We start from the raw sequence: 11,514 nt of genomic DNA, 5'->3' as shown, positions 1-11,514 counted from the left end.
AAATGAGAGAGAGAGAGAGAGAGAGAGAGAGAGGCATGGCTGATGTGAAACAGCCCCAGTTTCTGCACAGGAAGGCATTTGGGAGGTGAGCGTGGGTGGAGTTTGTTTAAAGATGGCAGTGGATTAAAGAAGGGGTGTGCGCGTGTGTGTGTGTGTGTGTGTGTGTGTTCATGTGTGTTTGGAGTAAACTGTATAGGCCACATACAAGGCCTTTTATCACACACAGGTGTGTCGGATCAGAGGTCAGAGGTCAGAGGTCAGAGGTCAACTTCAGCACCTGTAGCTGTGCACACACACTCAAATCAGCATAAACTAACTAATAATCAGGAAAATAGAAATGCTCATCCCATCATTCCCAGCTGAACCCCTGACCACTGGACACGCTCCTGATTATTCATTCATACAGGAGAGGGCAATGCACTGTCACCACGGTGATGCACACTGTCACCACGGTGATGTACCATACTGTGCATACTGTGCATTCCTCAAGGAGGGTGGAAAAGAGAGAGAGATAGAGAGAGAGAGAGAGAGAGAGGAGAGAGAAAGAGAGAGATGAGACTGGTAGGAAGAGGAAGAGGCTGTCCTCTAATTTAAGAAAAAGCACCTGACCTTAAGAAGAATCAAAGTTCACAGAAACATTCACTTGCACCCACCCACCCGCCCACACACACACACACACACACACACACATTTACTCAGAAGCCTCTGGTATTTTTCTCGGCAGAGGAAATGCCCGCTGTGCTATTTCTTGCACCAAAAAAAAAGATCTGAAAAAACAGGTCGAGAGTAGCATTGCTAAAGTCATTTCCTGCGCTTTAATTTCACTTCCTGTCCCCTCTCACAGACCCCACTTCTCCCAAAGGCACCCCTGCCACCCCCAGACTCCACCCAGGAAACAGCTTCACTGCCAGCTGACTCTCTCTGGGCTGAAACATCATAGGATTGAGCAATATCACTTAATCATGCTCGGATTCTGTCCTTCTTTCAACTCAATCGAGGCATGAGGTCATGACATCACTTCCCGAAACCCCCCCCCCCCCCCCACCACCACACACACACACACACACACACACACCTTCCTCATCCTGAATAACATGCAGGCAGCATCTGAACCTGTTTTACATTATAATAAACATCTGTTCTATAATAAAATAAAAACCAATACTTTATTTTTGTAGCACCTTTTCTACATAAGATGCAGCTCAAAGTGCTTCACATGAAATGATTGAAATAACAGTAGTGCAGTGGGTGGCACTGCCGCCTCACAGCAAAGAGGTCCTGGGTTTGAATCCCTATCGGCCGGAGTTTGCGTGTTCTCCCCGTGTCTGCGTGGCTTTCCTCCCACAGTACAAAGCCATGCAGGTTAGGCTGATTGGAGAGTCTAAATTGCCCGTGGGTATGAGTGTGTGAGTGAATGGTGTGTGTGCCCTGCGATGGACTGGCGACCTGTCCAGGGTGTATTCCTGCCTTTCGCCCAATGTATGCTGGGATAGGCTCTAGCCCCCCTGTGACCCTGTTCAGGATAAGCGGGTTAAGATAATGGATGGAAAACCATAAACATTTACAAAGTCACATTCCATTCATTATTATACTACGCTGCATTTCATCCGTTGACCAGACGCCCATATCCATCGCGACTTACAGTATAGGAGAAACAGAAGTGCATTCATTCTTGGAGAATTGATTAGATAGTGCACATTCCTGGGTGTTCAACAGAGGGGTCAGGAGACTAGCTGATAACTCTGGAATCATAAACACACAGCGACACACAGAGAAATCCATACACACACAGTGTGCACATCAGCAAACATTCCCATACGTAAGGGTCATGCTGATACATACACACACACACACACACATTTACATTTACATTTTAGTCATTTGGCAGATGCTCTTAATCCAAAGCGACTTACAAGTGCAGAGGTTCTACCATAAGTCAAAGCATCACATCCAGAACTAGCAAAATACACATGAAATGCTGTTCTAAACATAGTTGTCATCATAAGTGCATATTTTTTTATATTTAGACAAGGATAGGGATATCAGAAAGGAGGGGCAGGGGAAATCAGGAGGGAGGACTAAGGTAGAGTTTGAAAAGGTAAACACATCAACACACAACACACACACAGACACACACACACAAAGTGTGCACATCAGCAAACATTCCCATATTCCCACATCACGCTTATACTCAGATTCAGACACACACATACAGTACACAAACACACACACACAGACACACACACACGCAGACATAAACAACCACACACACATGCTGACACACCCACACACACGCACACATACACACACACACAGACGCAGACACATACACACATACAGTACACACACACACACACACACATGCAGACACACACACATACATATGCACGTACACACACACACACACACACATAACTGGAAAGGTTTTGTGTTATTTTCCAGGGTAATGCAGGCGTTTCCTCCTGATATGATAACAGACACAGACGAGCACTGTGATGACCTCACAGAGCTGGGTTTCTCAACACGCCCTTAATCACTGGCAGATTACCACATCGTGTGTCTTATTGAGCTGATGCACTATTCTGTTCCTCCAAAGGAAACACTGCAAAGTCCAACTGTCTCCCGGGGACCGAGCATTCGGGCCTTTTGCGATGAACGCCGGGACACGCCAGTTCATGTTTTTATAACCTATGTTTGAGCGGAGCAACATGGCTCCGATTGGGCGTGGCGTACAAACAGCAAAAAGGCAACTTCCCTGAACGTTCTTAACGGAATATTCTAATGCTGATGTAACCGTCACTACGGCAACTAAAAGCCGTGGAGTTCTAGAACACCGACTGAAGAATGTTTGAAAAGAAAAAGGCATTCCTCGCATGCTTTTCAAAGGGGTTAGTTACACAGTCGGTTGCGGTGTGTTTTGTGGGTGTAGTCCAGCCCCCGGCGTTAACACACGGCCACGGGGTGGTCACTCCTGTGGCTTTCACTGTTTCTGACAGGAAGATTCATCATTCTTTCCACTGCCAGCAGGAACCAGTTCACACTCTGATATGACATTGCAAGCATGTGCAAACAGATTTGAGAGTTATCACACTAGCTCATTCACACACCCACACACACACATACACACACACACAGGTACACACATACAGACACAGCACTGAACAAAATGTCTATAGCCTTATGCACACACGCACGCACCCACACATACATACACCCCCCAACCCGCCCACACCCATATACACATTACATTACATTTACATTACAGCCATTTAGCAGACGCTGTTATCCAGAGCGACGTACAATGAAGTGCAGATCAAACTCAGGGACAACTGCGATGAGGACCATAGAGGAAAGTACGAGTCCTAGCGTGACCACATAGATACAATTGGAACCCTTGACGAACACATCAACACACGCGTATATATACAGTATATATCGTATTTGGTGTTAAGACACACACACATACACACACGCATGCGCACACACACATACACACACCTATATATACAGTATATATAGTACTTGGCGTTAACACAGGAAATGAGCATGGCACTGCCTGCCCTTCCCTCCTCTCAGAGCAAGAAAAGAGATGTGGAACAATGGAGAGGAAGATAAACACACTCTCACACACACACACACTCTTACATACACACTCTCACAAACACACACTCATACGCACACAAACACACACACACTCTCACAAACACACACTCATACGCACACTCTCACAGACACACACTCATACGCACACAAACACACACACACTCTCACAAACACACACTCATACGCACACTCATACGGGGGCGACATGGCTCAGGCAGTAAGAGCAGTCGTCTGGCAGTTGGAGGAGTGCCGGTTCGATTCCCCGCCCGGGCTGTGTCGAAGTGTCCCTGAGCAAGACACCTAACCCCCAAATGCTCCTGATGAGCTGGTCGGGGCCTTGCATGGCAGCCAATCGCCGTCAGTGTGTGAGTGTCTGTATGAATGGGTGAATGGAGAAGCATCAATTGTACAGCGCTTTGGATAAAGGCGCTATATAAATGCCTGCCATTTACCATTTACACTCTCACAGACACACACTCATACGCACACACTTACACACACACTCTTACATACACACACTCATACGCACACACACACACATACTCTCACACACACACTCACACACACTCACAGACACACACACACACACACACAGACACATACTCTCACACACACACTCACACACACTCACAGACACACTCTTACACACACACACACACAGATTCACAGACACACGCTCATATGCCTTACACATTGCACTGTACCCTCAAATACATGGCAGACAAGTACCTATAATTTTGTTGCTATGTTTACAATTGCTAAAAAATGCACTTTTTCAAAACTCTTCATACAACTCTCTGCACCAACATGCAGCTTGTCAGTTCATTTCATTCACAAAATGGATCAAAACTCCCAAACCACTGTGAACATGTCTCAAAGGAAAAGCACCAGCACTAGAATTATTTTGTGTCAATCATAGAACAATGATCTAAAACACACTAACAACCAGTGGCATTACAGTCAATGCACTATTTTCTGTTAGTGATTTTCAAATTGCACTGTAGAAATGTATAGTTTTTGGTGATTCAGCCTGATGTTTTGTAAAAGCAATAAAACAATCATTCAGTTTGATCATTCAGCGTACAGTGTTCTTGCACTAACTGTGAAAATTCTAAAAAAGTTCTAAAAAGTATTAAAAAATGCTTGTTTGCAATTGTAAAAAAAAAAACTGAAACAAACCCACAGTATGTTATAATTATATATATTTTTACAGTATTCAGTATTTTGTTCAATGATTCCACTCTCTTCTACTGCTTCCACTATTCCCTTTATTTAGAACTACAAAAGGTCCATATTGAAACATTATTTAGTAATATTAAGTATTTTTACATGCTATAATAAAGTGTTGTAAAAACAACTAAACAGGTATCTTTTGCGTGGGCGATCTAAACAAATGTTCCTACAGTATTTCATGAAAAATGAGGAATTTGAACCAATGCGTTTGGAAATGCAGGATTTCTTCAAAGATATGAATGGGCTGTGTTACAAGTGCTCACAATTTTGAGTGTTGTGTCTAAGGTTTTGAGAATTGAGCACCAGCTTGTGAGATTAGGGTTGAAGTGATTGTAAAAAAAATTGTAAACGTAGGCTAGTCTGGATCCACCTCACTAGCTAGCTGATTGGCTGATAAGGGATATTTATGGTAGCTGGTTGACCAGTTAGACCAGCTCCATACTCAACATGGTTTGACCTGCTCAAGCTATGTTTTGAAACAGCTGGCAGCTGGTGTTTCAAGCTGCTGATAGCTAGTTTAGTTAGCTAGTAGGCTAAATAGATTCTTTAATGTAAGTTCTCAGCCAACAATTTACTATGCATATTTACTATGACCTAAGGACTAATGAAGTGGCGTATTGGGACTCAGACTGACGCTACGAGAGGATTGCGGCCTACCAGTACAGGCCCGGGGGGTTCGTATGGGAAAGCTGCAGTGCTGCAGTGGGTCCAGGCCCTGGGGAATAGGCTGGATAGGGATTCTGAGTGGTAAAACAGGTAGGCACACATATTCTCACTCTGTCGCAGCCTTAGATTGACTTGAGTCTCTGTCCATCTGGTCAGAGGGGTTTTCTGTCACTTTTACAAAAATCTACGATCACTGGGGGATGAGGTCAGGATCTCTCTGTCTTGCGCTCATGACCAGAAATGAAATGTACAGATAGGCGCTGGGACATCAATGAGACAGGGGTGGGGGGGGACCCAAAATGCACGACTCAGAAACAGGGGTGTAATAAAGTCCCGTTCAGTTCAGGGAATGTCCAGTGAGCGTAGTCAAAAAACAAGCAATGTTCAAACACGTAAAATCCAGCCAAAAGCAAAATACAGTACCGAGGGAGAAGGCAGTCTCGTAATCGGTACACCATGCAAAAAGTCCAGTTGTCAGCAGGGCAGAAGTACAGGCGGGCGGTAGGCAGGCTCAGGGTCGATGACGGGGCAGCAGTCAAGACCGAAGTCTGCTCCGCGGGGCAAAAGCACAAAGACAGCAGGCAAAGTCGTGGTAAGATGACTTGAAAATTAAATGTAACAAGAAATAAAGCATAACAACATGGCGAGACTAGACTAACATAATACGTGACATGACAATAACGTAACTAAGACAATAACTAAACATGAAACATGACGTGACCCTGGGAGTAATCAGGACGCTGTGCTTAGGGATGGGTGCCAGCCAGCGTGGAGGGTAGTAATTGGTGGGTACATTCTAATGGGAGTGACCAAGGGTTGTCAATAAAGACGGATGTATCATGAAGTTTCTTTAGAGTTCTCTTGGACTGCCCTTGAGAAGCTATGCAGATTGGTTAATAAATTGTCGCTGATTGGATCTGCATTAACTGAAATGTTGATTAATGTGCACCGTCATTGTCAAATAAATAAATATCAATTCCATAAATAATAAAACATTCGCCCACTCAGTCTCCTAACTCAACATTGCTCCTCATGCTGAGTGTTGCCAGCTATGATGGTTATAATATGGCCAGTAAGATGAGTCATGCTTTATTTGAACACTACTGTGAGCTTTAGAAAAGAGAAAAAAACCCTCATTTATTTTGTCACCCTTGTTTTAACCCAAACCTTTGGAGAAGTATGAGTTGGCGCTTGTGCAGTGTTTGTGGAGGTGTGATTCACATCTGTGCAACCCTTCTGTCACGGTGACTCATGGAAATAGGAGACAGGGCAGGGTCTGAGGTCTGATAGAGGCTCGTATTGGTGATATCTCAGTGAGACCAGCCTGTGGCAAAAACGGGCTCTTTCCAATCGCTTTTGTTTTTGTCCTCTTCTATTTTTTTCCTTGCTCCTGACCCAAAAATCGATCGAGGTCCGCCATCTTTAAGGACATTCCAACCTGTTAAATGTTCTTTCCAGGAGCTAGAAGTAGAAGTTAGGAACCCCCCCCAAATTTTCTTGAGCAAGGAAATATGACTGTATCCATTGCTCAATTTCTTCAGAAAAAGTGTGACGTATAAACGATCAACCGAGGGATCCACCTCTCCCCGTCTGACGTTTGAAGGAGTGAGGACATTCTATTTGCCGAATTCACGTTTTCTCGATTTCCCCGTCTTCAGTTATTTTTCTCACCTCTTTCTCTAGCCTCTCCCAGTGAATGGAGCAAGGAGCAGGAAAAGGAGGTGAAAAACAGAAAAATGCTCGGCCCTGTGAATCCTGAGGCCTGCGGGCTGCAGAACAGATGAGAAATAAACAGAAGAGACGCGTAAACAGAAGAGAAGTGTATTTCCCGCTGCAGTTAATCAAGCCCGCGTCAGTGCTGCAGACAGCTGGGCTGAGAGGAGGGCCCTGGAATCAACATGGCCGCTGTTTGCAATATTAATACCACGCCGTTAAAACATAACTTCCATTCCTGTCCTTTTGAGGCGAGGCTTTTCGGAAAACACATACCATTGGGCACGGCGAGGGGTGGGACGGGGTCAAGGGTCAAGGTTCACGGGGGTGCGGGGTGGCAGCGTTTGGGGGGTGTTGACTTCCAGTTATAGAATAACACTTGTCCCCACTTGTTCTTTTGTTGCGGGCCTGTGTCAACAGGGAGGACACTGGCACAGGGGCAGGCCAGTTATTAATGGAAGTGGGAAAGTACAGTGTTTATCAAATGTGGGAGAGAAGGATAGAGAGAGAGACAGGGAGGTATAGGGAGAGAGGGAGAGAGAGAAAGGGGAGATGGAGCGAGAGAGAGAGGGAGAGAGGGAGGGATAGGGAGGGAGGGAGAGAGAGAAAGGGGAGATGGAGGGAGAGAGAGTGGGAGCGAGGGAGGGAGGCACAGAGAGGGAGGGGGCGGGGAGAGATTCCAATTCTGATTTGATCATTCATTACTATTTCAATGAAACATTGATTGGATTTCATCTTGGTGTGTGTGTGTGTGTGTGTGTGTGTAAAAGAGAGAGAGAGAGAGAGAGAGAGAGAGAGAGAGAGATTATAACTGTAATTAATTTCTGTTTGGGCTACTCAGGAGACTCATAAATTCCAGCAGATTTACATTGTAAACAGTGAGAGTGTAGAGGAGTGTTCTGGATTCATGTTGACTTTGAGGGCAAAAGCCACAAGGGTATTTTTTGCATTGTCAGATTGGTTTTCTGTGGAATTGTATCACACCTTCTGTCAGGAGAGCGGTTACTCTGGCTGAACTGCCTCAGTGAACAGCCTGCTTTATGAATATGAGACATATGATAAAGATCAGATCCGGATGCTGCCTGCATGTCACTCAGAGTGGCGAAGGAAGGGAAAGAGGAAGTGATGTAATACCTGGAGGTCAACAGGAAGTTGATGGTGTGGGGGCACTGATGACGGGAATAGAGATGATGATGATGATGATGGTGGTGGTGTGCTGAAATACATGGGACTGGTCTGTTGATATTTTAATATTAAATTTTTGACAATTTTGTATAAATGATTAAAATAAGAGTCAATTTATGGAGGGTACAGTGAAAGTCTGAGACCACAAGTGAAAATGCTTCTATTTTGCATTATTTTCTAAGTTAATACAAACTTTTTCATTACTTAATTATATTTTCAGCATAACAGTTTGAGTGAAAATTTGAATGATCAATTACATTAATTTCCGAATTTCTTAGTATTTGGTATGTCCACCTTTAGCACCATAGCAATGTGCACTCAAGCTGGCATAGACTCCACAAATTTGAAACCTGATGATTCATATTAGCCCAGCATTATTTGACAATGTTCCAAAGAGCATCTTGTGATGTTACTGAATGCTTGGCTTTTGTCAGTCTTCAAGTAAGTGTTCAATGGGGTTGAGGTCAGGTGATTGTGGATTGTCCACAAGTAGTAGCTTTCATTTGTCTTAATATTTTCTACATCCTAAAATGTTCTGTTTATTTTTAGGATGACAAGAAAAGAAAAAAAAGAAAAAACCCAGATTTTCCATGTGGTCTAAAGATGTTTGGAACCCACTGTATATGATGAAGAGCAGAGGGGGAAGCAGTTCATATTAGCCTCCTCAGTTTTTCTCTGAGCTTCTACAGAAGCAAGCCCTGTGTTTCTTTACAGGGTTATCAAAGAAACTCCAAAAGAGAACCTGTTATCCACATAGATGCCTCAATACTGGGAGAGTGACATCCTTTCAACTGAATCTCCCTCTAGGGTGAGAATGCTCACATTATCTAAGATCTTGGAGCAAGCTCAAGAAAAGATCACTAACTTGGTTTTCTTTGCATTAAGAACCAGTTTAAGACCATTCGGTGAAGCTGTTGAAGCTGTCTGATTCTCACGAACAGACAGACTTAAAGTAGGGGCAACTGAAAAAACTATTACATCACCTGCATAAAGGTACACTTTGGCGCTATGTATGTCCTTCCCTATGTACAGTAGTTTATAAAAATAGAAAATAAAACAGGGGCAAGAATTGAGCCTTGGGGGACACCGTTAACAATTTCCCTGAAGCTTGATTTGAGCTTCAAAAAAACACATTGGCTCCGATCTGTCAGATAGCTCCTGAACCACTCTATTGTCCCGTCATTAAAACCAATGTTACTAAGTCTGGTTAGCAACAGCTCATGATTGACAGAATCAAACACTTCTGATAAGTCAACAAACGGGGCTGTTTTTTTGTCCAGGGCATTGCTGATATTGTTTGTTAGCTGTGACGGTGCTATAACCTGATCTAAAGCTGGACCGAGTCTCACTCACTGTTATTATCATCCAGGACCTGCTGCTTACACTGCGCAAACCAGACCATTTAGCACTTAGCACTGTTTAGCCATTTTCACTGTTAAATGCAAAGCAGAATATGAATAGCTTTAAAAAAAATCTCACTTTATCTACATACAAAGAACAAAGAAATAACCAGGAAAGAAAAATAACAATCGGAAAAATTACGTATAGATCCATGCGTAATGGCAAGGCAAAATGACAGTAAATTGCAAGAAAATAATACATTTGGTGTTTTATTGCCTTGTTATTTGTTAACTTAACAAAATTATGCTGTGTTTTTTTAATTCACTTAAAAAGTGTATACAATTCTGGAATATGATACTTTCTGATAATAAATAGTTGTATGATAAAACTCCTATTAACATTAATAGCATCCAGTTCAAAATATGCCCGTTTTTATAGGCATTTCCCAGGTTCCCAGTGGAGTAGTACAGCAGAAACACTCGCAAGTCTTCTCTATATTGAATCTTTCCAGTACGTGTCTACAGGGCAAATCATATGAAGTATCTTAAATTATACTTTCTTAATTGTATTATTGATTCAACGCTATCTAAGCGTTCACTGTATACTGTAGATATAACCACAGTGCCACCTACCGCTCAGTATCCTTCGTCGGAAGGAGACCACCTATTACGTATATTTCATGCGTTGGCTTCTCTGCGACGTCACTCTGACGCGTCTCGGATTGAGCTTCACACATGTGAGTACCAAATCTACTGTTTATTATCACGATTTAGCTATATGTATCTATGTCGTTTTGAAAATCGCTACGGGCTAGAGTGGTGTACCAGTTTCAGTTAACGTCTTATTGAATGTAACGTTAATTTTCCACACGCATTACTGTATGGCGATAATTGGTGTTCGTAACTTAATTAACTAGGAGCTGGTTAGCCTTGGTAGTATTGAGTTGGGTAAGTTACTCTGAGCAACTCATGTTGAAATTGTTAGCAATTGTTATTCATGTCATTATAGCTGCCACACTGTATTTGCAAAAATGCTGAGGTCCCAGGTAATTAGCTTACAAAGTTTTTCTAGCCTAGCTTACTTTTGACACTAGTTTTCTTTTAACATTCTAATTCACTCTGGGTACGAGGCTCTGTTAAATGAATGCAAGAAAATGCAACGAAACGAAATAATAAACATATTATAAGCGCATCCTGACGAGCTGGTTGGTGCCTTGCATGGCAGCCAATCGTCGTTGGTGTGTGTGTGTGTGTGTGTGTGTGTGTGTGTGTGTGTGTGTGTGTGTGTGTGTGTGTGTGTGTGTGTGTGTGTGTGTGTGTGTGAGTGAGAGAGAGAGAGAGAGAGAGAGAGAGTGTGAGTGTGAGTGTGAGTATGGGTGAATGGGAAGCATCAATTGAACAGCGCTGTATAAATTCCAACCATTTAATGGTGACACGTAATTTGCTGTTTTATTGCTTATTTGTCACCTAAAACTACGTTTTTTTATTAGCTAGATTGTAAACATTCAAACCAAAATTCATCGAAAATAAACCACAAGTCAAAGAGACGCAACACAAGTGACAGACCGGCCGGTTGGAAACGCTGGCGGAAGACGGAAGGATGACAGAGGGAACGGAAGAAAGGAACCCGAGGCCATGGAAAGGAGGAGAAAAGAATGGAAAGGGGCGTGGGAAGGAGGAGAGGGGGAGAGGACACGGAGGTGAAGCGGGAGCGAGGAGCCGACTGGACGCTATGAGCGTGGGCTACTTCCGCAGGGTGGGCGACCGGCTGAAG

General features: G+C 43.4%; 1 protein-coding gene across 4 annotated transcripts in view; it reads left to right on the top strand.

Annotated features, from left to right (window-relative positions):
* Positions 1 to 10,392: 10,392 nt before the first annotated feature.
* LOC133137454 (nucleolar protein 9) overlaps positions 10,393 to 11,514 on the top strand; it is a 10,389-nt gene continuing 9,267 nt past the window's right edge. Inside the window, exons 1-2 of one of the 4 annotated variants that reach the window (XM_061255742.1) lie at positions 10,393 to 10,477; positions 11,231 to 11,514. The exon at positions 11,231 to 11,514 is cut by the window's right edge and continues 28 nt beyond it. In XM_061255742.1, coding sequence (XP_061111726.1) covers positions 11,341 to 11,514 — 174 coding nt within the window. In that variant the 5' untranslated portion in view covers positions 10,393 to 10,477; positions 11,231 to 11,340. Of the gene's footprint in view, positions 10,478 to 10,501; positions 10,689 to 11,230 lie in introns of those variants that run through there. The other 3 variants (XM_061255743.1, XM_061255744.1, XM_061255741.1) reach the window with 3 other exon arrangements.

This window comes from Conger conger, chromosome 9 (assembly GCF_963514075.1).
Source record: "Conger conger chromosome 9, fConCon1.1, whole genome shotgun sequence".
NCBI classification, from domain to species: domain Eukaryota; kingdom Metazoa; phylum Chordata; class Actinopteri; order Anguilliformes; family Congridae; genus Conger; species Conger conger.
Note: the sequence above shows the minus strand (reverse complement) of the source record. Positions and strands in the feature narration are given on the sequence as shown.